General features: G+C 39.3%; 1 protein-coding gene across 2 annotated transcripts in view; it reads right to left on the bottom strand.

Annotated features, from left to right (window-relative positions):
- Positions 1-2828: 2828 nt before the first annotated feature.
- LOC140621099 (cytochrome P450 2C21) overlaps positions 2829-26346 on the bottom strand; it is a 33724-nt gene continuing 10206 nt past the window's right edge. Inside the window, exons 2-10 of one of the 2 annotated variants that reach the window (XM_072805976.1) lie at positions 26111-26199; positions 24047-24209; positions 22176-22325; positions 19882-20042; positions 17899-18075; positions 16804-16945; positions 13957-14144; positions 9853-9994; positions 2829-3485 (exon numbers count right to left, since the gene is read on the bottom strand). In XM_072805976.1, the coding sequence (XP_072662077.1) occupies positions 3304-3485; positions 9853-9994; positions 13957-14144; positions 16804-16945; positions 17899-18075; positions 19882-20042; positions 22176-22325; positions 24047-24167 (1263 nt within the window). In that variant the 5' untranslated portion in view covers positions 24168-24209; positions 26111-26199 and the 3' untranslated portion in view covers positions 2829-3303. Of the gene's footprint in view, positions 3486-9852; positions 9995-13956; positions 14145-16803; positions 16946-17898; positions 18076-19881; positions 20043-22175; positions 22326-24046; positions 24210-26110; positions 26338-26346 lie in introns of those variants that run through there. The other variant, XM_072805975.1, reaches the window with a different exon arrangement.

Genomic DNA, 26346 nt, shown 5'->3' with positions numbered 1-26346 from the left:
TGGACATACTTAAAAAAATTTTTTTTAAATAGCTGAACTTTGGGGTTCTAAATATGATTTCAAGGAATCTTTCCACATTATAGGACAAAAATCTCAATTTATTTTGCCTGTTGAAATTAAGTTGAAAGTTATTCTATAAATTAAGCTGAAAGTTATTCTATAATTTATCTTTGCAATGTCTTACAGCTTCCTGTGTGTCTTTCAAATCATTTCTTAAATTATTTCTAAATCTTCTATTATTTTTGATGCTATTGATAGACGGAATTCTTTTTGAAATTTCATTTTTTTAAAGATTTATTTATTTACTTATTCAGAGAGAGAGAGAGAGGCAGAGACACAGGCAGAGACACAGGCAGAGGGAGAAAGAAGCAGGCTCCATGCAGGGAGCCCGACGTGGGACTCGATCCCGGGTCTCCAGGATCACACCCTGGGCTGAAGGCGGCACTAAACTGCTGAGCCACCCAGGCTTCCCTAAGCCCACTTTGTTGAGAGCTTTTATCATGAGTGAATGTTGAATTTCATCAAATGCTTTTTCTGAATTTATTGAGATGACCATGTGACTTTTTTTAATCCTTCATTTTATTAATGTAGTGTATCAGATTGATTTCTGGATATTGAACCATCCTTGCCTCCCCCAGAATAAATCCCACTTGATTGTGGTGAATGATTTTTTTAAAAAAGATGACAGATTGATTGATTGATTTGAGATGCACAGAGAGAGGCAGAGACATAAAGAGAGAAGCAGACTCCCTACAGTCAGCCCAATGTGGGACTCCATCCCAGGACACTGGGATCATGCCCTGAGCAGAAGGCAGATGCTCTACCACTGAACCACCCAGGTGCCACATGAATGATCTTTTCAAGGTATTGTTGAATGCATTTTGCTGGTATTTTGTTGAGGATTCTTACATCTATGTTCATCAGGGGTTTTGGCCTATAGTTTTTGTGTATTTTGTTAGTGTCTTTGACTTTGGAAACAGGGTAACATTGGCCTCATAGACTGAATTTGGGAGTTTTCCTTCTATTTTTTAGGAGTAGTTTGAGAATAGGTATTAACTCTCCTTTAAATATTTGGTAGAATTCACCAATGAAGCTATCTGGTCCTGGACTTGTGTTTATGAGGAGGTGTTTTTTTTGTTTGTTTGTTTTTGTTTTTTAAGATTTTATTTATTTATTCATGAGAGAGAGAGAGAGAGAGACAAGCAGAGGGAGAAGCAGGCTCCATGCAGGGAGCCCGATGTGGGACTCAATCCCGGGTCTCTAGGATCACACCCCGGGCTGAAGGCGGCGCTAAATTGCTGAGCCACCCAGGCTGCCCTATTGGGAATTTTTTGATTATGGATTCAATTTCCTAGTAATCAGTCTGTTCAGCTTCAGGCTTATTCTTGATCCTTGGGTGACTGTCATCAAGACCTTCAGGCCTTCAAATCAAGGGGTTTGCTTGGTTCTTCTTATTTGGCCAGCTCTGAACGCCTCATTTTTTTTTCTTTTAGCCCAGAGAATTTGCAAAAATTCTTTCCAGATTCTAAGGCTCCTAAATGATATTTTATATAGTTAGCCTTTCAGCCTCTCAGCACCTGATTTCTTTTTTTTTTTTTTAAGATTTTATGTATTTATTCATGAAAGACACACACAGAGAGAGAGAGAGGCAGAGACACAGGCAGAGGGAAAAGCAGGCTCCATGCAGGGAGCCTGATGTGGGACTCAATCCAGGGACTCCAGGGTCATGCCCTGGGCCGAAGGCAGGTGCTAAACTGCTGAGCCACCCAGGGATCCCCTCAGCACCTGATTTCAAATCAGTAATCACCTCAATGGTAAAATCACACAAATATCAGGCTTCCCAATATGGATTTCCCAAGCCCTCTGTCATTTTGTCCCCACGAATCTTCACAGCTTTCATTGCCTTCCCATGCTGACAAATATATATATGTACATTTGTGTGATAAATCAGAAGGAGACACAGACATAGGTATAGATGTTATATTTGGAAAGTTCTGGTTATTTCAATGAAATGTTAACAGATGATAAGATTTCCTACTTGAAAATCTAAATTTTTAGTTAAAAATTACTAAATCTGTCAAAGAATTCAATCCTCAGTGTACACAAAGGTTTGGTCAAATAGTCTTTTTATTACACTCATGATAGAAAAGTAAGCAGATCCATAACTTTTCTTCTGTTATGCTTCAGTATCTATAAAAAATAAAGTTCACATATATGTGCAGCCACTTCATATCTATTCCTGAAGAATAATGAAAGATATATGCATATGGGACTTTTATATTAACAGAAGTTCAAAAATAATCTATTCTTGAATAAGGAGCCAATTTAAAAAATTATTATAGCCATTGCAACAGGGTATTATATTTATACCACTTGTAAAAATACCTATAATGTTATTATATAAATTTCACCACCAAATCATAGGTATATGATATATAAATATATAGGTATATACACATACATAAAACACATATTTCTGTATATGTATATTCAAATATAATCATATATACATATAATCCTCCCCTCTTCTTTGCCTTACTATGTCTATGTATGTATGTGTCTCCAATTGTGTGTTTAACCAGTAGGGGGAAGCAGGAAGGGCATCCTTGGACAGAGCAACAAATTCATATTTTATCACACATTATTGCCCCTGCCTGGAATGACCTTCCCCTGTTTTCTACCTGCATGGACATACTCATATATACATACCTATACAAATGTGTATCACAATTATTTTTTAATAACCACTGGGAAAAAACAAATTACACATGCTAAACTATCAAGAGATAAGAGGAAGAAATGAGTGAATTTCATGCATTTAAAAAAAATTTGTTTTTAAAGATTTTATTTATTCATGAGAGACACACACACAGAGAGAGGCAGAGATACAGGCAGAGGGAGAAGCAGGCTCCATGCAGGGAGCCCGATATGGGACTTAATTCCAGGACTCCAGGATCAGGCCCTGGGGCCGAAGGCAGGCTCTAAACTGCTGAGCCACCCAGGCGTCCCAATTTTTAATTTTTAATGGAAGAAAATATGACAATAAAGTACCTTACATTGGTATACACTGCATATGAGATACAGCATGAAATCTTAGGACTGGATTACAAAAAAGAATTTTGTTTCATACAGGGAAATTTGAACTGAATCTTAAAGGATAAAGACAATGAAAAGAAAGGGTCAGGAATGTCCTTCCTGATGTGAAAGGAGAGGTGGATGGTGGCTGACACACAAGACAGAAAAGCATCTGGCTTGTTCAGGTGAGGTCAGTGTGGCTTTGCAATCTGGCGGCCTGGCCTTTCTTCAGACTGGAACAAAACAGAGCTTATAGGAAGGTGGTGTAGCACCCAACCCATTGGCAATTGGGGTGGTGTCAATGTCCTTTGGATCAACCAGAGGTTTCAAGGTGAAATGCTGTAAAATATTGGTCAGTAGCAAAAACAGCTCCATGCGGGCCAGGCCTTCTCCAACACAAACTCTCTTCCCTAAAAACAACATATAAATTCAATATTCATTTAATTCTGTTTCTGAATTAGCACACAGGGAAGCTTAAATAAATATGGACTGAGAAAATAAATATGTTAATAGACTAATTAATCCATGGCTTCTTTTATCTACACCGAAATTTGGCTTCCTTCACTTCCTCAGTACGTATTTTTGTATGCACGTGTAGAGGCAAGGGCAGCTTGCCCCTAGATGGGCCACTTTGGCATAAAGATTATTTTAAATTAAAAGCAATTAAAACCCAGCAAATTCAAAAAAGCTCCTTACCTCTCCTTCAACTGCCTGTCTGTACCAGGAAGAGAGCAATTAACAGATTATTCTTTATCTAAGAGACTTCTCTGTATAACAGGGCAACCTTTGTTTTTGAAACCTCTCCTCTCACCTTCATGCTAATGGCTTCCTCCCCTTTGAATCCCCAGACTCCTGCCACTCTCCTTAGCTCAGAATGTCCCAGAGGCCTATATTGCTCTCTTTGGAATTTCATGTCTTTACGGGTTCCCTATACCTGTGAAACTAAATTTGATTTTCTCCTCTTAATCTGGCTCATGTCAATTTGATTTTTAGTCCCAGTGGGAAGAATCCTGAAAGGCAGAGGAAAATTCCTCTTCCTAGAAAGCTGGCAGAATTGGTAGTATACTTTAACACACTGGACACTGCTTGCCACAGACACAGCTGCAGCCAGAAGATCCTTGGGACATCTGACATACAACTGGCAGAAGGTAAGATTTCCTACCATGTCAGTCTTCTGGAATCTGAGGAGTCTGATGGAGCAAGAATGCCGAGAGTCCTTTTTCTGTCTTTCTGAATTTATTTATTTAAAAGATTTATTTATTCATTCATTCAGAGAGAGCGAAGAGAGAGGCAGAGACACAGGCGGAGAGAAGCAGGCTCCATGCTGGAAGCCCGATGTGGGACTCGATCCCAGGTCTCCAGGATCACACCCCAGGCTGCAGGCGGCGCTAAACCACTGCGCCACTGGGACTGCCCATGTCTTTCCGAATTTAGATTACCAGGAGAAAATACTTGTGGAACTAGTTCCTTGTGTTTAGCAACTCTTGGTGAATTTGGTAGAGTCCTCTTTGTGGGAAACAGATTAACTAGAGATGATCTTCGTTTTCCTTTGTGTCTTTTATGTTGTTTGTAATAAAAAGCAATTACCATAGTGCAGAAAGTAGGCATAGGCCCTATAAGCCTGCTGTTTGAGCCAGCCCCACAGGCTGGTGAGTTCATGGTTCTCATCAGACTGGCACCTGTTTAGATAAAGTTTGCTGTAGGTTAAGGATTGTTGCCAAGGGACATCTTGGAAACCAAAGCTCCACAACTGATAGGCATGAGTGGAACACATAAAAGCTATGATAGCACTCACCACCTCAAGATGGCTCCTGTAATAAGTTGGTCACAGAACAGGTTAGATTGACACTTGATCACTTACCAACCCAAGAAAATGAGGTGTGCAGTGAGGCACACTGTAAAAACACACTGTAAATTGTTAACCCTGTGGCACATCCCTCTTAGGTATTAGTGTGGATCCAAGAGACCCAAAGTTTAGCCAAAAGAAACACTAGGTAAAGTTTTTCCTTTTGTCTTGTTCTATGTCCCAAGAGCTTGGCTTTGTGACCAGTGAGAATATTCTCTTTGGTCTCCACCATCCAGAGGATGTACTTGCCAGGGTGCACTTTGGTGGCCAGCCAAACAGAATGGGATCTGAGTCTCTCTCTCTCTCTCTCTCTCTCTGACCACACCAGCTCTCAAGGGTATTTGTCATGAGAGGTCTCAGCCTATAGGAACCTTTATGTTCTCAATCTTTGTTAGTGCTGGAAAGTTCCATTACAGGAGCACATGCCCGGTGTCGCAGATTTACTGAGTCTGTGACTAGAGGCATCTCATGATTTCACTGGAGACCAGTAATGAAGGCCTCTGCTTTCTTAGACAAATTATGAGAAAAATCTTTTGGATCATAAGGGTTCCGTCATCTATGCCCTCTCACTGGATGCCTCTTGTGTCTTTGGTTAAAGCATTAAAAGCCTTATTAGTTTGAGTTGCTCATAACAGATCCCACTCATGGATTCTTTAAATTGGCTGTTTGAAAAAAGAAAAACTTTCTCTCTCTCTCTCTCTTTTTTTTTTTTTTTTTAAGATTTTATTTATTTATTCATGAGAGACACAGAGAGAGGCAGAGACACAGGCAGAGGGAGAAGCAGGCTCCATGAGGGGAACCTGACGTGGGACTTGATCCCGGAACTCCAGGATCATGTCCCAGGCTGAAGGCAGGCGCTAAACCACTGAGCCCACCGGGCTGCCCAAGAAAAACTTTCTTAATAGAGACCTCTCAATTGTCCTACTTTTGTTTGTTGTTGTTTTTTCAATTGTCCTAGTTTAATGGCTAGCCTCAGGGACTCCATTGACAAGATAAAAGAACAGAAATTAGAAATAAGAAAAAGAGGGAGGTATTTGAAAATTGGGCCTATGATGTCCTCCCCACAAATATTAGTAAAAACCTAAGCTATAAAAATATTTTTAGGGCAGCCCGGGTGGCTCAGCGGTTTAGCGCCGCCTCTAGCCCAGGGCGTGATCCTGGGGACCTGGGATATATATATATATAATCTTATTTGTGTGTATGTGTCCCATGTTGCAAATGTGAGATATTTTCTCTCATTTCAATTTGCTAAATTGAATTTGTAAAAGAGTTCCATTTAGTTGAAGGCAGCCCTCGTAAGGATTGGGCATTCTAAGAACTCAGAAAGATAGAAACTAAGATAAATGTTTTTCAAGTTTATGTGATCAGGGAAAATACTCAGTATTAAAACTAACTTAAGGGATGCCTGGGTGGCTCAGCGGTTGAGCCTTTGGCTGCCTTTGGCTCCGGGCGTGATCCTGGAGACCTGGAATCGAGTCCCACGGGCTCCCTGCACGGGGCCTGCTTCTCCCTCTGCCTGTGTCTCTGCCTCCCTCTCTCTGTGTCTCTCATGAATAAATAAATAAAATCTTAAAAAATAAAAATAAAATTAACTTAAAGTTGTTGGTTTAATTAAAATAGCTGTGTCTTTAGAGTTATCAGGATTAAATATAAAACTTGTAGCCTGCCCGTGTTTACTAAAAGTCAAATAAATTCATATTATCTCTCACAAACTTTATGAGAAAAAAATGATGGTTGACTTTGATGCCTCAAAATATTTTATACGTAGTCTAAACTGTTCAGAACAAGTCAGTTAGATGTAGATAAGATAAAAAGGTTTGTAGGCAAACTTTTATTATTATTTTCAAAGATTTTATTTATTCATTTGAGAGAGAGCGATCATGAGCAGGGGGCTAAGCAGGGAGCCCAACACAGGGCTCGATCCCAGGACCCTGAGATTATGACCTGAGCCCAAGGCAGATAGATGCTTAACCAACTGAGCCACCCAGGTATCCCCTAAAGATTTTATTTACTTTTTAGAGAGCAAGAGAGCAGGGGAGGGAGGGTGATAAAGAATCTGAAGCAGACTCCACACTGAGCATGGAGCCCAACAAAGGAGCCTGATCCTGCAACTTTGAGATCATGTGTAGGTAAAAATTCAGGTTACCAAAGATTTTGGTAGTTCTGTAAAAGTTTAAAGTTTTGCTAAATGTTAAGCTAAATTAATTGAATATCTAGATCATTTCCAAGTAAGATAAAATAATGAGACATTAAGTACTGAACATAAGTTTATCTCTGTTGGGCGGGTGGGATCAAGGGGGATGGGGAATGGGGGGGCACCAACAAGACAGCGGCGGACCCCCCACCTTGTGGCCCCCACCTCAGAACCTTCCGGGCAGCACCACCCGCCCGGAGGACACCGGACACGTCATCAGGGGAGCCTGGACCTATGCAGGAAGCCTGAACCGTACTTTACCCAGACCCCATATAAGGGCAGGGGCAGTCGCCCCTGGCCTATCTCACCAGTAATAAATAAGCCTAATACCTGTCACCCCAGCAGACACCAACCCCTTAAAAAGCCCACTTGCCCTCCCAGCCGCCACTTCCCTGCTCTCTCCCCCTCCACTGCGGCTGTGGGGATTATGTGTTGTTTTACAATATATCTTACTGCCCAGAAGTTTTCCTGAGGCTGGCAGGTGACCTCCTGTCAATCCTAGGCAAGCGCTCATAAAGATTGGGCACTCTAAAAACTCAGAAAGATAGAAACTAAGATAAATGTTTTTCAAGTTTATGTTCTCTGACCAACTTATCCTATCACTGGAGCCTTCTTGAGGTGGTGAGTGTTCTAACAGCTTTTTTTTTTTTAAGATTTTATTTTTTAAGCAATCTCCACACCTAAAATGGGGCTCGAACCCACAACTCCGAGATTAAGAGTCACACGCTCCACCAACCAAGCCAGCCAGGTGTCCTAGTTCTAGCAGTTTTAAGTGTTCAATCTGTGTCTGCCAGTTCTGCAGCTTTGGCTTCCAAGATGTCCTTAAGCAACAGGCTTTACCTCATGGGCCCATTAACCTATATTAAAGTTTGTATGACAAACAACATAAAAGACACAAAGGAAAACAAAGAGCGTCTCTTGGAGGAAAAGAGATCAGTTACCAAAGAGGACTCTACCAAATTTACCAAGAGTCACTAAGCCCAAGGAACTAGTTCCACAAAAATTTTCTCCTGCTAATCTAAATTTAGAAAGAGAGAAATAGGACTCTTACCATTCTCGCTCCATCAGACTCTAGATATTCTGAGAGACTGACATGGTAGGAAATCTTACATTCTGTCAGCAGAAGGTGTATGGGGTGAGCAGTGTCCAGAGAGTTAAGGTATCCAGCTGACATAGCAATTGTTGGGAGCAAGAATCCCCTGTCCCTTTCAAGGTCCTTTTAGCTGGACTGAGAATCAAATTGACATGAGACAAATTAACAGAAGAAAATCAAATTTAATTTCGTATGTAGAGAGAATATACACAGACCTAGAAATTCCAAAGACAGGCAAAATGAGGTATATACATCATCCTAACTAAGGAGGTAGGAAAAAAAGAAATATTACAAATTAGCCACAAGCATATTAACTAATCACTTATCTCCAAACAGACAGTTTCTAATGTTATCTGGATTCCAGTCAGTCCTCCAGCCTTCCTCTCTGCTCTGCCTGTTGATATTTTCCATATCCTTCTAGATCCAGCTCAGATGTCTTTCGTCTACCCAAACTTATTTGATGTGCTCAGAGTATATAACTCCCTTTTCTGTTTTCTACAACACTTGTTAATGCTTCTAAAATAGCACCTTTCAGATGAAATTATAATTATTCATCTGTCTCACATACTGGAGCCTAAGCTCTTAAGGTAAGGCCTCAGATCTTGTAATAATACCCACAGTGTCAGGGCAAACGCAGGTCTACAAGCCCTGTGACTTGAGACTCCTTGAGGTTTCTCTTCATTATACAGTAATGGGCCCAAAATATAGGAAGAAAGATAAGGAGTAGTATAATAGTACCTTGCTTTGTGATCATCTCTGGGCATTGCTCATAATCTTGTGCAAGTGTTGCTTGACACTTATTTTTTTTATATATTCAATCAAAAGGAAATCTGTTTTTGTCTTGGTTTCAATTACTTCTACAGGAAAGGCCCTTTATCCTCCTCCCTCCCCCTTTTATTCTCCTTTGGAATGTGCTGAATATTCTCCTTTCTCCCACTTTCCAGCTCCATTTTGTGTTTAACTTTTGTGCCTACTCTGTTCAGGAAGCTGATTTCTATGGACTGCATAAACCGAAAAGTTAGTTCCCTTCTGGATTCTGAATAAATTCAGAGCATTAGATATTAACAAGGTCAGAGTATTTATTCCCTTATCCCACCCTGCCAGGCTACAATTTAGGCAGTGGCTATATTGCTCTGCTATAGATACATTTCCTGTTGAGGCATCCACTCCTTCTTTCCTAAAGTTCTATTTAGGTTCCAGTAATGCCCTCCTCTCACCCTTTCTGACCTAGGATGGTAACATCTTTCTGCTGATGCTGGTCCTGAATGCTTTATCACACCTTGTCACCTACCTTAATCCTGCCCATACCTCTGAAAATAGTCTCATGATTAAATTCTCTTTAATTAACTTTTGAATATGCCACCTGTTTCTTCCCAGGACTCTGACAAATTAAAGGGAGATACTCAAATTTCCCTTACCTTCTATCTACTCTACCCACTGCCTCTTCTTAGGAACCTCAGTGGTGGGTTCTGGAGCCAAACTTGGCAAGCGCAGCCTCCAATCAAACAAGAAGTAACCTGGGCATTGGGAGTGATGCCTCTAGCCTCATGCAAATGACAATTTATCTAGCCCAGAGTAGCCGCCATGCAAAGCCCTTCCTCATCTCACTACCCCGATACATAGATAAAAATGAAACTTGCTTGCCTGCTGAGAAGGCCATGAAGTAGTCACTCTTCTTAAAGCTGCCATTTTCATCCAGGAAGTGGCCAGGATCAAACTGATCTGGGTTGGGGAATCCTTTCTCATCATGCAGGACAGAAGTCAGAGATGTTAATATGGTTGTGCCCTGATATGAAAAACAAAAACAAACAGATAAACTGAATTATAATGAAGGTCATGGAGCTTGAAATCCTTTTGTTTTATAGATAAGGAGAGAGGTACAAAAAGAACTTATTTACTCCATGTCACAGAACAAACTAATGACCAACTCTAACAGGTTTTAAATCCTGTAATGCTAATCCAAGGCACTATTAACTGATTCCAAAGTCATTCTATTCAGTTTGTGGCCTGACTCTAGCATGCTCTTTTAAGAAAATTAAGGGATCTCCCTAGAATGCATTGTTCCTGACAAATAAATTGCAGTATTATCTAAAAGTGCTCATGCCACTGAAAATCAGCTTTCTCTTTGGAACCAAGTATGAGGTCTTCAAAATCATACTTGAGTGGTCATTCCTGAAAACCCTTCACTTTCAAGGATAACAAACTGAGGGTGTCTGGCTGGCTCAGTCAATAGAGCATGCAATTCCTGTTCTTGGGCTCGTGGCTTCAAGCCCCACCATGGGTACATAGCTTACTTAAAAATAGTTTTTTTTTAAAAAAAGATGACAAATGGTTAAATATCCCCTCCTCCCATTGTGCTCTTTCAGTTGAATTATTGCATATCTTTATTGAAATGAGAGCATTTCTGGTTTCTAGTAGGGTTTTCTTAAGCTCACAGATACGGTGTAACATAACGATTTGGAGTTTAGTTTTCAAAATCAATCCAATCTTTCTATTAAATTAAGCTCTGTGATTATAGGTTACTTGTTTAACATTTCCATGCCACATTTTCATTACTAGTAAAATGTAAACAATAAATCTGCACTAGTAAATAATACATTGCACACATAAAATGAGATAATACAAGAAATACTTTTGCACAAAGATTATTTTACCACATGCTATGGGTGCCTGGATAGCTCAGTCAGTTGGGCATCCTACTCTTGATTTTGGCTTAGGTCATGATCTCAGGGTCATGAGATCGAGCTCTGAATCTGGCTCTGCACTTACATGGAGTCTGCTTGAGATTCTCTCTCCCTCTGTCCCTCCCCCTGCTTATGCCATCTATAAATAAATAAATTAATTAATTAATTTAAAAAAATCCTTAAAAAGAAAAAAAGATTCTCTCTCTCTCTCTGCCCCTCCCCACTGCTCACATGCTTTCACTCAAAAAAGATTACCACTATTCTCTATAAGTCCATGGTTATAGGTTGGGTGACACACACACAGGAGGGGACTCCATGAAGCCTGTCCCTGTATGATTGCTTGAGAACTGAAGCTGGATATCAGATGTTATGCAGAGATGGGGGAGTTGAGATTCCAACCGAGCTAGGGTGAAGAGAACTTTCTTGGCACCTCAGATTTTTTGTGGTAGCCCCCAAACTTGTAAATTGTTAGGTTAAAGAACCCACACTGGACTAAGGGTCATGCATAAAAACTAAATTCAAAAGTGAAACTAACCCACAATGAAAGAATTATAGTAAGCTTAACAGACTGAAAAACTTTTGTCAGTAATTTAGCTGTCTGCCAAAATAAGTCAATGTCCTTTAAAGGAAGATAGTATAATCAGATTCTCCACAAGGCATCATTCAAAATGTTCAGCATATAATAAATTGGTTTTTTTTTTTTAAGTAGGCTCCAAACCTAATGTGGGGCTTGAACTCACAACCCTAAAATCAGAGTTGCACACTCCTCTGACTGAGCCAGCTAGGTACCACAAACATGCGAAAATTTATTAAACATGTGAAAAAGAAGGAAATGTGATCCAAAATTAACAAAAAACAAAAACAGAACAATAACTAAGATTGAATAAACAAAACTCTCTCAACAGACACCATTCCCAGACCAGATGGCTTCACAGGTGAATTCTACCAAACATTTAAAGAATTCTCAAAAAAAAAATAAATAAATAAAGAATTCTCAACAAAATCTTAGCAAACTAAATTGAATGGTACAATAAAAGGATCATATACTGTAATCAAGTGGGATTGATTCCAGGGATGCACGGATGGTTCAACATCCACGAATCATTGTGATATGAAGGCTAAAAATCATATGATCTCAGTAGATGCAGAAAAAAAGCATTGAAGAAATGCTCAACAAAGTAGATATAGAGGGAATGTACCTCAACATAATAAAGGCCATATATGATAAGACCACAGCTAACATTATCCTCAGTAGGGAAAAGCTTTAGCTTTTCCTCTAGGATCAGGAACAAAAGAAGGATGCCTACTCTCACCACTTTTATTCAACATAGTATTAAAAGTCCTAGTCTGAGAATTTGTCAGGAAAAAGAAAGAAAAGGCATCCAAATAGGAAAGGAAGTAGAACTGCCACTGTATGAAGATGACATGATACTGTAGATTTGAAAAAACCCTGGGCACCTGGGTGGTTCAGTGGTTGAACGTCTGCTTTTGACTCAGGTTGTGGTCCCGGGATCCTGGGATTGAGTCCTGCCTCAGGCTCCCCACAGGGAGCCTGCCTCTATCTCTGCTTATGTTTCTGCCTCTCTTTGTGTTTCTCATGAATAAATAAATAAAATCTTCTTTAAAAAGTAAAAATAAAAAAACCTTAAAGACTGCACCCAGGGATCCCTGGGTGGCGCAGCGGTTTGGCGCCTGCCTTTGGCCCAGGGCGCGATCCTGGAGACCCGGGATCGAATCCCACATCAGGCTCCCGGTGCATGGAGCCTGCTTCTCCCTCTGCCTGTGTCTCTGCCTCTCTCTCTCTCTCTCTCTCTGTGACTATCATAAATAAATTAAAAAAAAAATTAAAAAAAAAAAAGACTGCACCCAAACTGTTAGAATAAATGAATTCAGGATAAAAATCAATATACAAAAATCTGTTGCATTTCTACACATTAATAATAAACCATAAGAGAAATTAAGAAAATAATCCCATTCACAACGGCATAAAAAAGTCTAGTGATAAATTTAACTAAGGTGAAAGATCTGTACACTGAAAACTATAAGACACTGATGAAAGAAATGGAAGACAATACATAATAAGTGGAAAGATATTCTATGCGCATGGTTTGGGAAAATTAATATTGTTAAAATATCTATACCACCCAAAGCCATCTATAGATTCAATGCAATCCCTATGAAGATTCCTATGGCATTTTCACAGAAATGGAACAAACAATTCTAAAATTTGTATGGAACCACAAAAGATCCTAAATAGCTAAAGCAATCATAAGAAAGAAGTACAAAGCTGGAGGAATCACACTTCCTGATTTCCAATTATATTATAGAGTTATAGTCATTAAAACAGCATGATATTGGTATAAAAATAAACACATTAGATAAATGAAAAGGAATAGAGAACCCAGGAATAAACCCCATGCATAGATGGTCAGTTAATTACTAACAAAAAGCCAAGATATACAATCAAGAAAAGACAATCTCTTCAATAAATGGTGTTGGGAAAACTGGACCATATCTTACACTCAAAACTTAACTCAGAATGAATTAAATAATTGAACACAAGACCTAAAACCACAAAACTTTCAGAAGAAAACAGGTAGTAAGCAGTCTTGCTAATGAATATTATGAAGAAAATCCTGTGGGAGTCTAAGCACTATTATTTATAAAATTTTATCAAGAAAGTAAAAGGAAAGGAGCATGTGGCCAGAGGGTAAGATGCCTGGGTTATGACTATGTCATACCTGTACATGGTTAGGTAATCTATAATCCTACTGTTGTGATACTTGATAACCTAACATTCTTAAGGAGGGGGCCCTGGAGGGGCTCAGTGGCTTAAGCCTCCAACTCTTGATTTGGCTCAGGTCATGATCTCATGGTCGTGAGACTGAGCCCCTGGACACGCTCCAGGCTGGGTGTAGAGCCTGGAGATTCTCCCTCTCCCCCTGTCTGCATTCTCAACTATATATATATATATATATATATATATATATATATATATATATATATACATATTTTTAATTTTTTAAAACAATTCCTTAAGTAGTAGCAATGAAATATCTCTCACCTTGGGAATAAGGTATTCTCTAAACTTGATGTCCTGAGTCACTGAATGGGGCAGATTGTTGGGGACAAGATCAATGTATCTCTGGATCTCATGTACCACAGCATCTGTGTAGGGCATGCAGCTCCTATCTTGCATGCAGGGGCTCCGATGTCTGCCAACTACACGATGAATCTCTTCCTGGACTTTAGCTGGCAAGACAGGAATCAGAATTTATGTGAAATGGAAATGTCTTTTGATTTGGTCTTCCTTTGTGTTTTTTTTTTTTTTTGAAAGATTTTATTTATTTGAGAGAGAGAGAGCTCATGTGCACTTGAGGGGAGGGGCAGAGGGAGGAGAGAACCCCAAGCAGACTCTGTACTCAGTTCAGAGCCTGACAGAAAACCAAATCTCATGACCCTGAAATCATGAGCTGAGCAGAAACCAAGAGTCAGACACTGAACTGACTGAGCCACCCAGGCACCCCTTGATTTGATCTTAATCATGGTTACATTGTGGGAGGATATTGGGAAAGGGGAAAAATCACATATGGCTACTTCCAAAGGGGAGAGAAAAAGAAATCTGTTTCCTGGGCAAATTGGAGTCTCATTAGAGAATTAAATAAATGTACATATAAAACAAACTATACCATGAGATCCAACTCTGATTTCTCTATTTTGTGTACTTTTGTTTGATAAACTTATGGATATTGGGTCTTAAAAGCGCACTACAAACCATACTGTTTAACCACTTTGTATATGCCAGTTTTTGTTTTAAATAGGTAAGTTCCAAGAGGGTAAGAACTACCCAGTGCAATAAATGTTTAATAAATAGAACAACTAAGATGTTTGACTCAGCACATAGGAAGTTAACATTTATTTAGAATGCAAAATATGACAGGCATGCTGTACAATGTATTACATTACTTTATAATTCCTCAAAACAGTCCTGTGTGTTGGGTATTATCTTATGTGTCTCAAAAATAAGGGAACAGACTCATACAAGTAAATATATTCCTTAAGGCCACCCAGGTGTTATGTGGTCTTTCTCATTCCCAAACCCACAATGTTAGCAATTGAGTAAGATTACTGAAAGTAATTTTGTTAGCAAATTACAATTTTTCCTTTATTTGCAAAATATTGCAAAATATGCTCTTTTACTAGGACTGTTCAGTAGTTAACCATTTATTAGCTTTCTCCTATGAGGGAAAGATTCTGTGAATGTATCATCTCCCCTAAACAGATGAGAGACCAAGATATGCAGAGTAGTCATGAGTCAGAGATCACATAGCTACCTACTAATAAAGTCAGAATCTGAAGTCACTGTAGTCAGTCTAGAACCCATTTTCTCCAGTATCATGTTGCTATTTGGTCAAATGGTATTTATCTACTACCTGAAGAGATGTCTTTATTAATGGAGCATGTGACAACTCTGTGGTTTGACAGCTATAAGGAAGACAGGAATTCTAGAGAAGTGTTAAACTTCTCGGATTGAGAAGCTGGAGTTTCATCTAGAAGAGAGTGACTATGTAAAGTGGTTTGGAACCTACTTATAAAATCAGAATGCTTAGAGAATGGCGAAGGGAGGGATGAAAATGGGAAGAAAGAAAAAATATAAATGGATATGATGCAAGAAGAAATGAACATGGAAGCAATAGGGAGCTAGGACACAAAACGGGCTTTTGCAATGTACACAAGATGTAAAGGTCTAAAGACAACTGTCATACGGTATTTGTAGTCATAATCAACATGGATCTAATAAGAGGGAAGTTACTTGACTTGAAAGAGTCTGTGTCACCTAAGGGAAACACAGTATTATATCCCATGAGTGAGAGCAAAGGAATTTCAAAGCTATGCTTCCAAATCGCACCATTTGGAGAGCACTTCTTACTTACCTTGGGAGGACAGGAGGACCTTACACAAAGGAGAGTAATGTGGTGCCGATGTCACAGGGATAAGCCTCCTGAGATGTAACTGTGTTAAAGTGTCTCGGGGCAGCCCGGGTGGCTCAGCGGTTTAGCGCCGCCTTCAGCCCAGGGCCTGATCCTGGAGACCCGGGATTGAGTCCCATGTCGGGCTCCCTGCATGGAGCCTGCTTCTCCCTCTGCCTGTGTCTCTGCCTCTCTCTCTCTCTCTCTCTCTCTCTGTGTCTCTCATGAATAAATACATAAATTTTTTTTAAAAAAGTGTCTCGGTGTGCCAAAGCACAGAACATGATATAGTAGGGAAGGAAATATCTCCTTAGATGAGTACTCAATAAAAAAAAAAAAAAAAAAAAAATGAGTACTCAATAAAAAAGAGAAGCAAAAGGGGAAAGGTTGCATTTGCAAGAGAAGTTATGTTTGTGAGGAAGAATTTATTTGCCCAAAAGGATATATTTGAAAATAATTTATTTGTATATAACTTTTTTTAGAGAGTGAGTCTCTTTGATAAAGACACTGTAATTTTTGTTGAGTCAATCCTTACATTGCAAGTGAATTTGAGTAGAAATATCTTCTGACAAAAATATACTTATCTGACCATGCAAAGTGAATCAAATGGTATCTTCTTAGAGCAAGTGGAAGACTGATTCTTCCAGGTCCTAAGACAACTCTGCTATTTGCATCTGTTAGGAAGTAAATCAGGGACATTCCACCACAGCAGGGAAAATGGTGAGCTGTGCCCTTCAAATCTCTGCTGCTGCTTGAATATTTCATTTCCTTTTATGTACTATAAACGAATTTGAATTGATTTATCCAATGATGGGAAGATGTACCAAAGATAGAAAATTTTTTGTGTGTATTGTCAAGGCAGGTGAAGAGTGGGACAATTGTCAGTGTCACCTGTCACTTTCTACGTGGAATTGCACCCTGCCCAACACTTGTGACCATACCTGTGACATCTGGGTGCTTTAATAGCACCAATAGTCCGTATCTCAGGGTGGTGCTCGTTGTCTCTGTTCCCGCACTAAACACATCCCATATGGTAATGATCAAGTTGTCCATGGTAAATTCAGACTGTTTGTTGTGTTTTTCCTACAAACAATGTGTTACAATTACTTGGTAAATAAAAGAGTCTCAGAGGTGACTTAACTCAATATGACATAGTTATTTGGTGTGAGTGCTACAGCTGCAGGTCAATTAGAAAGTTGTTAGGGTTCCTTCCAACAGTTAAAATATAATCAGAGTTATAAACTTTCAACAAGTCCTTTCCGATTCTTCACTTTCTCATCCCCTAGAATTGATCAGTTGCTCTACAATTTCTTTGAAACACAATTTTTATCAACTCCTCACTGCTACTCGTTGTCACTTTTAGCATCTATTGCCTATTTAATAATGTCTAATTTTCCCATTCAAGCCATCTGAACCACTCACCCCGCCAGTGCATCGTTATTCCCAACTCATCAATCATTAAACCCGTGACAATTCATCAGTTACAATTAAGATCACCTCTCTGAAAATTCCACACACTTGATCACTGCGCTTATTGATCCCTGGACCTACTATGTTGTCTCTGTTCATCTAAGCTAAAGTTTCTTCAGAACCTACCTCATCTGTGAAGATTTCCTACTGCCTTTCCAAAGTAAGCCTTTGTAGATCCCTATCCATTCCTGTGTTCCCTCTCTGGTTACATCTTCCAGTTGCTGAGCTTATTCAATGAAGGATGATGTGTTGTGTATCATTAATCTTGAAGTGTGTGAGTGTATATTTCAATCTGCCCTCAAATAAAGAACCAGCTTTAACATGATAAATATAAAACCTGCAAAGCCATTTTCAGTGAGAATTTAGCTATATCTCAAGATACCCAATATCGTTTGCACAAGCAAGAGGTCAGACAAGCAATTAATACATCTTTCGGAAGGACCATTTGTTTTATTTATTTATTTTTTTTTGGACCATTTGTTTTAATATCGCAGTTTCACTGGGAAGAACAAATCTAATCCATGAATCACACACACCACCCACAAAGATAAAGGGTCACATTTTACCTTTTCTATTTTGATCAGGAAGTAGTCAATAAAGTCCCGAGGGTTACTAAAGTTTAGAGATTCTTCGTGTTCTTTTATTTTTTCCGAAATAAACTTAAATTGGTTAGCAATGTTTTTAAATAACACATGATGACTTCCTGGAAGGTAATGTATTAAAAGAGGGAAAGCATTGTAGAGCTGAAAGAGGAAAGAATCATTCATTAATTCACTCGGCAAAGTTTTACAGGCCTATGTTATGAATCAGACACTTAGTTTATGCTGAGGATATAAAGAGGAGTAAGATATGCTTCCTGTACTATGACGTACTTGGAGTTTGAAGGACAGGGAACTGACACAATCTCTGGACCTACAGGATGCACGAGTCACAAAGTGATTTCAAAACCATTTAAATTTCTTTCCTAGCCATAACTCTGTGAAGGAATCCAGGAGCATACCATCTTTTCCCAAAGGTGAATATTGAGGTTCAGAAAGGTCAGTCAACCTTCTGAGACATCAATCTCGTAATAGAGCTAGAACCTAATGTTCATCCCAGTTTACCTACATGTATTTCTACAGAGTCACCTAAAAAAGTTTACAAGGCTTACAACCTTTTTTTTTGTAATGAAGAAACTGCACCAGAGAGATTAAAGAAATGCCCAAATTACTTAGTTATTTAGGGATTTTATACTCTCAGGAATATGCACACTGCCCTTATTCATCAGCCCATGGCCAGTCCTAGAATTTACAGATTCTACTTTATTTTTTTTTATTTAATTTGTATTTATTTATGATAGTCACACAGAGAGAGAGAGAGAGAGAGAGAGAGAGAGAGGCAGAGACACAGGCAGAGGGAGAAGAAGCAGGCTCCATGCACCAGGAGCCCGATGTGGGATTCGATCCCGAGTCTCCAGGATCGCGCCCTGGGCCAAAGGCAGGCGCTAAACTGCTGCACCACCCAGGGATCCCTACAGATTCTACTTTAGACAGTACCTCATGAGTTAATGCTCTTGGTGACACTGAAGCAATTTATTCTTTCCAGTAGCTTGTATCAAACTACGTAGAGAACTGAGAACTCTAGATTCCAGGTCTATCTCATTCCTTGTCTTGGCTAGGCTATTTTAGTGATAGTTTCTTGTTCCAAAAAATGAGTAGACTCTTTGTTCTCTAGAGTCCTTTCCAGGGGGAACACATCATGACCTTATGGTTCACACATAATTTTAGTTCTTAGTAACATAAGTTACTAACATTTTCTGAGACTGTACTGTAGTAAGAAACACATTTCATATCATCACCCTCTTCATCTATTGGATATAGAAAAGGTTTCTCAAAAAAACACTTTGCTATAATTGATGTACTATACTACATTTCTCTATCACTATATTTCATGGTTTTTAAAATAATTTTTTAAAGATTTGTTTTAGAGAGTGAGAGAGCAAGTGAGCATCAGGTGGGAGGGAGAATCTCAAGCAGACTCCCTGCTAAGCATGGACCCTGATGCCAGGGCTCAATCCCATGACCCTTGAGATTATGACCTGAGCCAGTATCACCAGTCAGATGCTTAACTTGAGCCACCCAGGTGCCCCACTATATTTCATGTTTTAAATATCATTTCAATACATTAAATTGATTTGATAACTCACTCACTAATTGGTTGCAAATGATAGTCTGGTAAACATTATTTTAGCCATTTGGAAACAGGACAAAGGGATGAGGTAAGCATGAGCAACAGATTAGCTAGAAAATTATTTTCCATTTATTTATTTATTTTAAAAGATTTTATTTATTTATTCATGATAGACACACAGAGAGAGACACACAGAGGGGCAGAGACACAGGCAGAGACACAGGCAGAGGGAGAAGCAGGCTTCATGCAGGGAGCCTGATGCAGGACTTGATCCCGGGACTCCAGGATCATGATCATGCCCTGGGCCAAAGGCAGGCGCTAAACCACTGAGCCACCCAGGGATCCCCTTATTTGCCATTTAAAGAGAATCTTGACCTTACCTGTATCCAGGAGGTGCTTGAAATTAGAAGGTTTTCATGAAAATACTCTAACAAGGTTAAAAAATCTTTATCATCATACTCAAAACGATTCTGGAAAATAATGGAGCAAATCACATTGCAGGGAGCACAGCCCAGAAGGAAAGTAGGATCACAGGGAGATGCTAAAACAATATAATTTAAAAGAGCACAATTTTAATATTAATCTCAAGTTGATTGTTTAAAATGATTGGAGAAGGGCTGACTTTGGATATTCATTTAAATATCGGAATTACCTGGATGTGTCATCATTGCCATAAACTCAACATGCCTAAAATTGATGGTTTGCCCAAACAAAGCTATCTAATCCAGCTAGCCCATTTATTAATTTTCTCCAAGTGTTCTATTTATGTTATTCTCCAAATAAGAACCACTGGATAATTCAAAGGAAGTCACTTTAAAATATCTTGAAAGCTGTAAAGTTTAGCTTTTGGTGTGGATATTTCTTCATGATACCTGGAGGAAGCTGAGCAACCAAATAAGAAAATCAGGAGCCTGGAGATACTTGAAACCATATTTTATAAAACATAGTTGAAAAAAGTTGGGTGTGCATTTCTTGTAGAAGAGAAGATCAGGAAGTAGTCAATAAAGTCCCGAGGGTTACTAAAGTTTAGAGATTCTTCGTGTTCTTTTATTTTTTTCTGAAATAAACTTAAATTGGTTAGCAATGTTTTTAAATAACACATGATGACTTCCTGGAAGGTAATGTATTAAAAGAGGGAAAGCATTGTAGAGCTGAAAGAGGAAGAGAAAAATAATTAGAGAAATTGGAGTTCCATTTGGATATTTGAAGAAATACGTTATATAGTATTGGAACCTGGCTTCCTATATACAAAACATGACTCCATTTTTTTTTTTTTTAAGATTTCATTTATTTACTCATGAGGGACAGAGAGAGAGAGAGAGAGAGAGAGAGGCAGAGACACAGGCAGAGGGAGAAGCAGGCTCCCTGCAGGGAGCCCGACATGAGACTCCATCCCCGGTCTACAGGATCACGCCCTGGGCTGAAAGCTGTGCTAAACCGCTGGGCCACCCGGGCTGCCCAACATGACTCCATTTTTTGATGTTTGGCTGCCAATAAATTTTGAACCACACCTTTTCTTCTTCTACTCACATCTGGACAAACTGATAAAAAAGCTCAAGTGTTCCTTCCTTTGGAAATAAGACATTTAAACTATACAACCACTTACTTGCACACAGAAACTCTCATTCCCTACCCCATCCCTTAACCACCATAAAAACATCAAGCCACGGCAGCCTGGGTGGCTCAGTGGTTTAACGCCACCTGCAGCCCAGGGCGTGATCCTGGAGACCCGGAATCGAGTCCCACATCAGGCTCCCTGCATGGAGCTTGCCTCTCCCTCTGCCTGTGTCTCTACCTCTCTCTCTATGTCTCTCATGAATAAATAAATAAAATCTTAAAAAAAATTAAAAATATTGATAACTCACTCACTAATTGGTTGCACCTCCTCTCACACTCCTGCATACACACACACACACACACACACACACGCATGCACGCACGCACCAAGCCAACTCGTGCTACTGAAGCTCCCTCCATTCACACTCACACTCCTCCAGGTGAGCTATAATGCAGCCCTAAGCACTGAGTTGGATTTGGCGTGAATCCTACCCCTGAACCACCAGTGCTTTCTTTTTCCCCCAGTTTTACGAATGTAACATTGACAGCCCTGAGTAAGTTTACAGTGCTCAGCATAATGACCTGACATACAGCTATAGTGAAATGTTTGTGATGTTCCCGAGAACTTACTAGAGAAATTACTTCATTTTGCAAGGTGTGGTGGCAAAAACTATTAGCTCATTACCAAAATCCATGTTCTCCTCATTGTCCTATGCACACAGATAACCACATTTCCCAGTTCCTCTTAGAGTTGGTGTGGCCCTGTGACTGAGTTAGAGCCCATGGGATGGGAATGGAGTTTGGTGTCCCATGGCCATACCTAGCCTACTGAAAACACAATTTACCCTTTTCTTGGGTCTTTGCTTCTTCTGCTACCATGCAAGGAGATAAATTCTGGATGACACTGGAATGCACATGTTGAAGAAAGACATCAGGTCTCTTATCAAGCTAGTGCCTGAAAAGGCTATCATGCCAACCACTTCACCTCTTAATACTGCTATGGGAGCAAAATAGAAACTTCTTTTGTGCTTGAACTGTCAGGTCGCTCTGTAACCTATCTGAAACAGCATATAGTCTTCCCAAACTATTACTGTTAACTACATAAAGAAATACACACCGTTGGTTTTTTTTAATGCTTCCACTAGATACAAGGCCTCTTCTTGAATTCTGTCTTCAACAGTCTTCTTTCCCATCCCCATATTCCGCAAAACTGTCAGGGAAAAACGCCGGGTTTGCTTCCATTTTTCTCCGTTGCTGAAAACAATTCCTATCAGAAGAAAAATTGGGGGGGTGGGCACCTGAGTAGCTCAGTGGTTTAGCGTCTCCTTTTGGCTCAGGTCATGATCCTGGGGTCCTGGGATTGAGTACTGCATCAGGCTCCCCACAGAGAGCCTGCTTCTCCCTCTGCCTTTGTCCCTGCCTCTCTCTGTGTGTATCTCATGAGTAAATAAGTATTTTAAAAAATAAAAAAAAATTTTTAAAAGAGAATGACTTCCATTACCATGAATTCCAGCTGAGAGTCTTTATCTCAGCAAATAATAATCACACGTAAACAGGGATGTAAATACAGTGGTGCCAGCCACAGGATTTTCCAATGAGCCCTGCTTTACCAGCCTCCTGTTAACCCAGCCTAGGATCTGTCAAGACTCTGGGTTTGACATATTGCTCAACCCTTCTTCATCTGTTGGCTCCTTCAAACCTCAGAATAACTGTGAACCAAATGTTTTGTCTGCATTTTACTGATGATCATGGAGACAAAATGCTCTGTGATCACACAGGTCATTGTGAATCCAAGTCATAGGGAAAATTTTCAGGGCTGGTTTCTGTATGTTGTAAATGAATTGTAGGCGAGGCAACAAAAAGAGTCAGTTCTCAAGAGGAGGGGAGAACGCACTGGAAAGAAGTTCATGAAAATATATTCCTCCTCATTTTCACATTTCCTCTCTCTGTGTTAAGTCTTTTTCATGAAATATGGTTTCTTTTTTTTTTTTTTTTTAGATTTTATTTATTTATTCATGAGAGATACAGAGACATAGGCAGAGGGAGAAGCAGGCTCCATGCAGGGAGCCCGATGTGGGACTTTATCCCGGGATTCCAGGATCCAAAGGCAGATGCTCAACTGCTGAGCCACCCAGGTGCCCCCATGAAATATGGTCTTAATACCATGGAAGTTCAGTCAGACTTCCAGAGCCATGACAAAATCAGGAGAAAAAACAATTTTCATAGGAAACTTGTCCATAAAGATTTTAAAGAACAATGTGGAAGAGGAAGTGACCCCATTCAGGCCTTATCTCTTTTTGCAGAACCCAGTGACCCACCAGAGGGCCGGACAGCATAAGGCCAGCTCCAAAAACAAATGGAAGACAGTTCAATTACTTTAATTTAAAAAGGTTTTCCTATTATCACTTGCAATCCATATGTACTCACTATGCTGTTTTCCCTAAACCTCTTTTCAGAGCATATTTGTACTTTATGCATTGTATTCTATTGGATTCAAATATATCTTATGCTTTTTTTAGAAAAATAAAAGATTGAAGGCAAAGCTGAAAATATCTTAAACCTATGTTGGCTCCATGCATACTATATGAATTTCCTAAAATAGCCTCTTGGCCACCATGACTCAGGCCAGAAAGCAAAATGTTTCGTGACTAGGATAACTGAGTCATTTCCCTCTCTTCTCTTTTCTCTCAGTCTCTTATTATCTTAACTGAAATTAACATTAGCTTAACTGGCCATAATTTAAAATGAACACAAATTCATACAACACTAACAGTGAGATGATTTGCTTCCATTGCATCTACTGTTTCACGGAGACTTTGAGTCCCCTTCATAATCTAAAATATGGATTAATGATCCTTTACTGAAAAATGTTGGAATTATGACATTTTCATAAATTTCTCTAAATATTTACAATGTCTCAATCCCTTAGCCTGTTTCAGAGTCTTTGCGACATACAAACCCACATACGTTCCCCAAATTGAGACATACCTAATCCCTGTATGGTCCAGTCCAACAATGGGAAATGGCCTCTGCCTGAAAACTCTTCACTCCGATCAATTAGAGCTTCCTTCACCGCTTCATACCCGTACAACACCACGGTAGGCTTCATGCCAAAATACACAGTGAACACAGGGCCATAATTCTCTGCTAGCTGGGAAAGGAATAGGAGGTACAAGAGTAGTAGAATTTCAAAATTAGAAATGTAGATAAGTGAGGGAAATAGCTTTAATCTTACCAAAGAGGCATTTTAATATTCATTCACCCATTACAAAAGATTTCAACTTCTAGAAATAGTAATTTAATAAATCATATTAAGTGGTAATTATCATATTGTTAGAATGTTGCTATTATTATTATCATTACCAACAGTTATCCTTTATTCAGCTTCTACTATGTGACAGGGACTACATTATGGATTTTATTCATACTATTTTATTAGCTTTTATCTGCCAAACCTATAACTGCATCAAATTTCTCCTTCCTTCCTATAGTTACAATAAATGATGTATTTTTTGTCCTGTTTAAGGGAAATCCCTCCTCTTGCCCCTGTGTAGACACATAATCATCCCTCATTATCCCCTCTCCACATCTTTTTAGTACACAGACTGCTACATAATAATACATAAGGATCTGACAATATAGTCATAGACATTTCCCAGCTTCCCTATGTGGCCATATGACTAAGTTTGCATGAACCGCTATTAACAGAAATGATGTGTGCAAATCCTACACTGGGTGTAGGGCATGCATTTAATGGTAAATGCATGCCCTCCATTTCTCCCCCTACCCATGGACTGAAATTTGACAGCAAGGAGATAGCTCCACTGTGTCCATACACATGAGAACAATAGCCTAGGCGCCCAGGATGGTAAACTACAAGACTGAGAAAAACTGGTTCTCTGAATGACCTCAAGGAAGAGAGGCACTCACCTCTATATCATTCTGTGAGACAGAAATAAGTTCCTGTTTTCTTTAAAGCCATTGTGTTATTGGGATCTCTCTGACATGGCAGCTTATTTGGTACACTAAATGATGTAGGACCTATACTTTTTCAACTTACCTTACAATTCATTCTCTATAAAGCAACCAGAGCGATATTTTCACAAGGCAAATGCTAACATGAGAGTCGATGACATCACATTGCTCTAATGCTAACGACCAATATTCTTCTTTTTTTCTTTTTTTTTTTTTAAGTAGGCTCCAAGCCCACTGTGGAGCACAACACAGGGTTTGAACTCACGACCTTGAAATCAGACCTGGGCTGAGGGATGCCTGGGTGGCTTAATGGTTGAGCATCTGCCTTCGGCTCAGGTTGTGATCCTAGAGTCTGGGATTCAGTACTGCATTGGGCTCTTTGTGGGAGCCTGCTTCTCCCTCTGCCTATGTCTCTACCTCTCTGTGTGTGTCTTTTATGAATAAATAAATAAAATCTTTAAAAAAATCAATGTGCGCTTTTAGGAAAATTTAGTGTTGTGACTCTGTAAATCAGTAGAACTTTGTTTTTTTTTTTTTTTTAACTGAAAGCAGTTTCGTTGCCATTAGAGTTTACCAAAGAATAATTATTAAATAATAATTACTAGTCACATTACAGACAGGGAATTCCTTCTTTTGGAAATTTCAACAATTATCTCACGGATTTATTTTCTGGCAGCCTTCCAGCTGTATACCACTTAAAGTCACATCTGAATATACAATGGACACTTGCCTTTCTTTCTTTCTTCTTTCTTTCTTTCTTTCTTTCTTTCTTTCTTTCTTTCTTTCTTTCTCTTTATTTCTTTTTCTTTCTTTCTTTTTTAAGATTTTACTTATTTATTCATGAGACACACAGAGAGAGGCAGAGACATAGGCAGAGGGAGAAACAGTCTCCTCATGAGCTCCCAGGACCCTGGGATCACGACCTGCGCCAAAGGCAGATGCTCATCCACTGAGCCACCCAGACATCCTGATACTTCCCTTTCAAACCACTTCTTTAAAACATGGTGTCTGGGATCATATTTTATTTAGATATTGGGCTGTAACTGCAAACAACTGGAAGGAAAGTATCATACCTACCTTGCTTAGGGATTTGCTGACATTCTTAGTATTTATCTGTAGAATATTTCCAATGATTGGGAGAGGAGTGGGGCCAGGTGGCAGCTTCCCTTTGGCACGATTTTGATTCCACAGAAAGAAAGAAATCAAACAAGAAAGACATATCACCAGAACTATGAAGAGATCCATTGCTGTGCTTTGTGTAAATGCAGTTGAAAGCTTGGAATCCAAAGATTTTATAAATACTAAGTTCAAGT

This window comes from Canis lupus, chromosome 29 (assembly GCF_048164855.1).
Source record: "Canis lupus baileyi chromosome 29, mCanLup2.hap1, whole genome shotgun sequence".
NCBI classification, from domain to species: Eukaryota; Metazoa; Chordata; class Mammalia; order Carnivora; family Canidae; genus Canis; species Canis lupus.
This window is presented reverse-complemented; position numbering and strand designations above follow the sequence as displayed.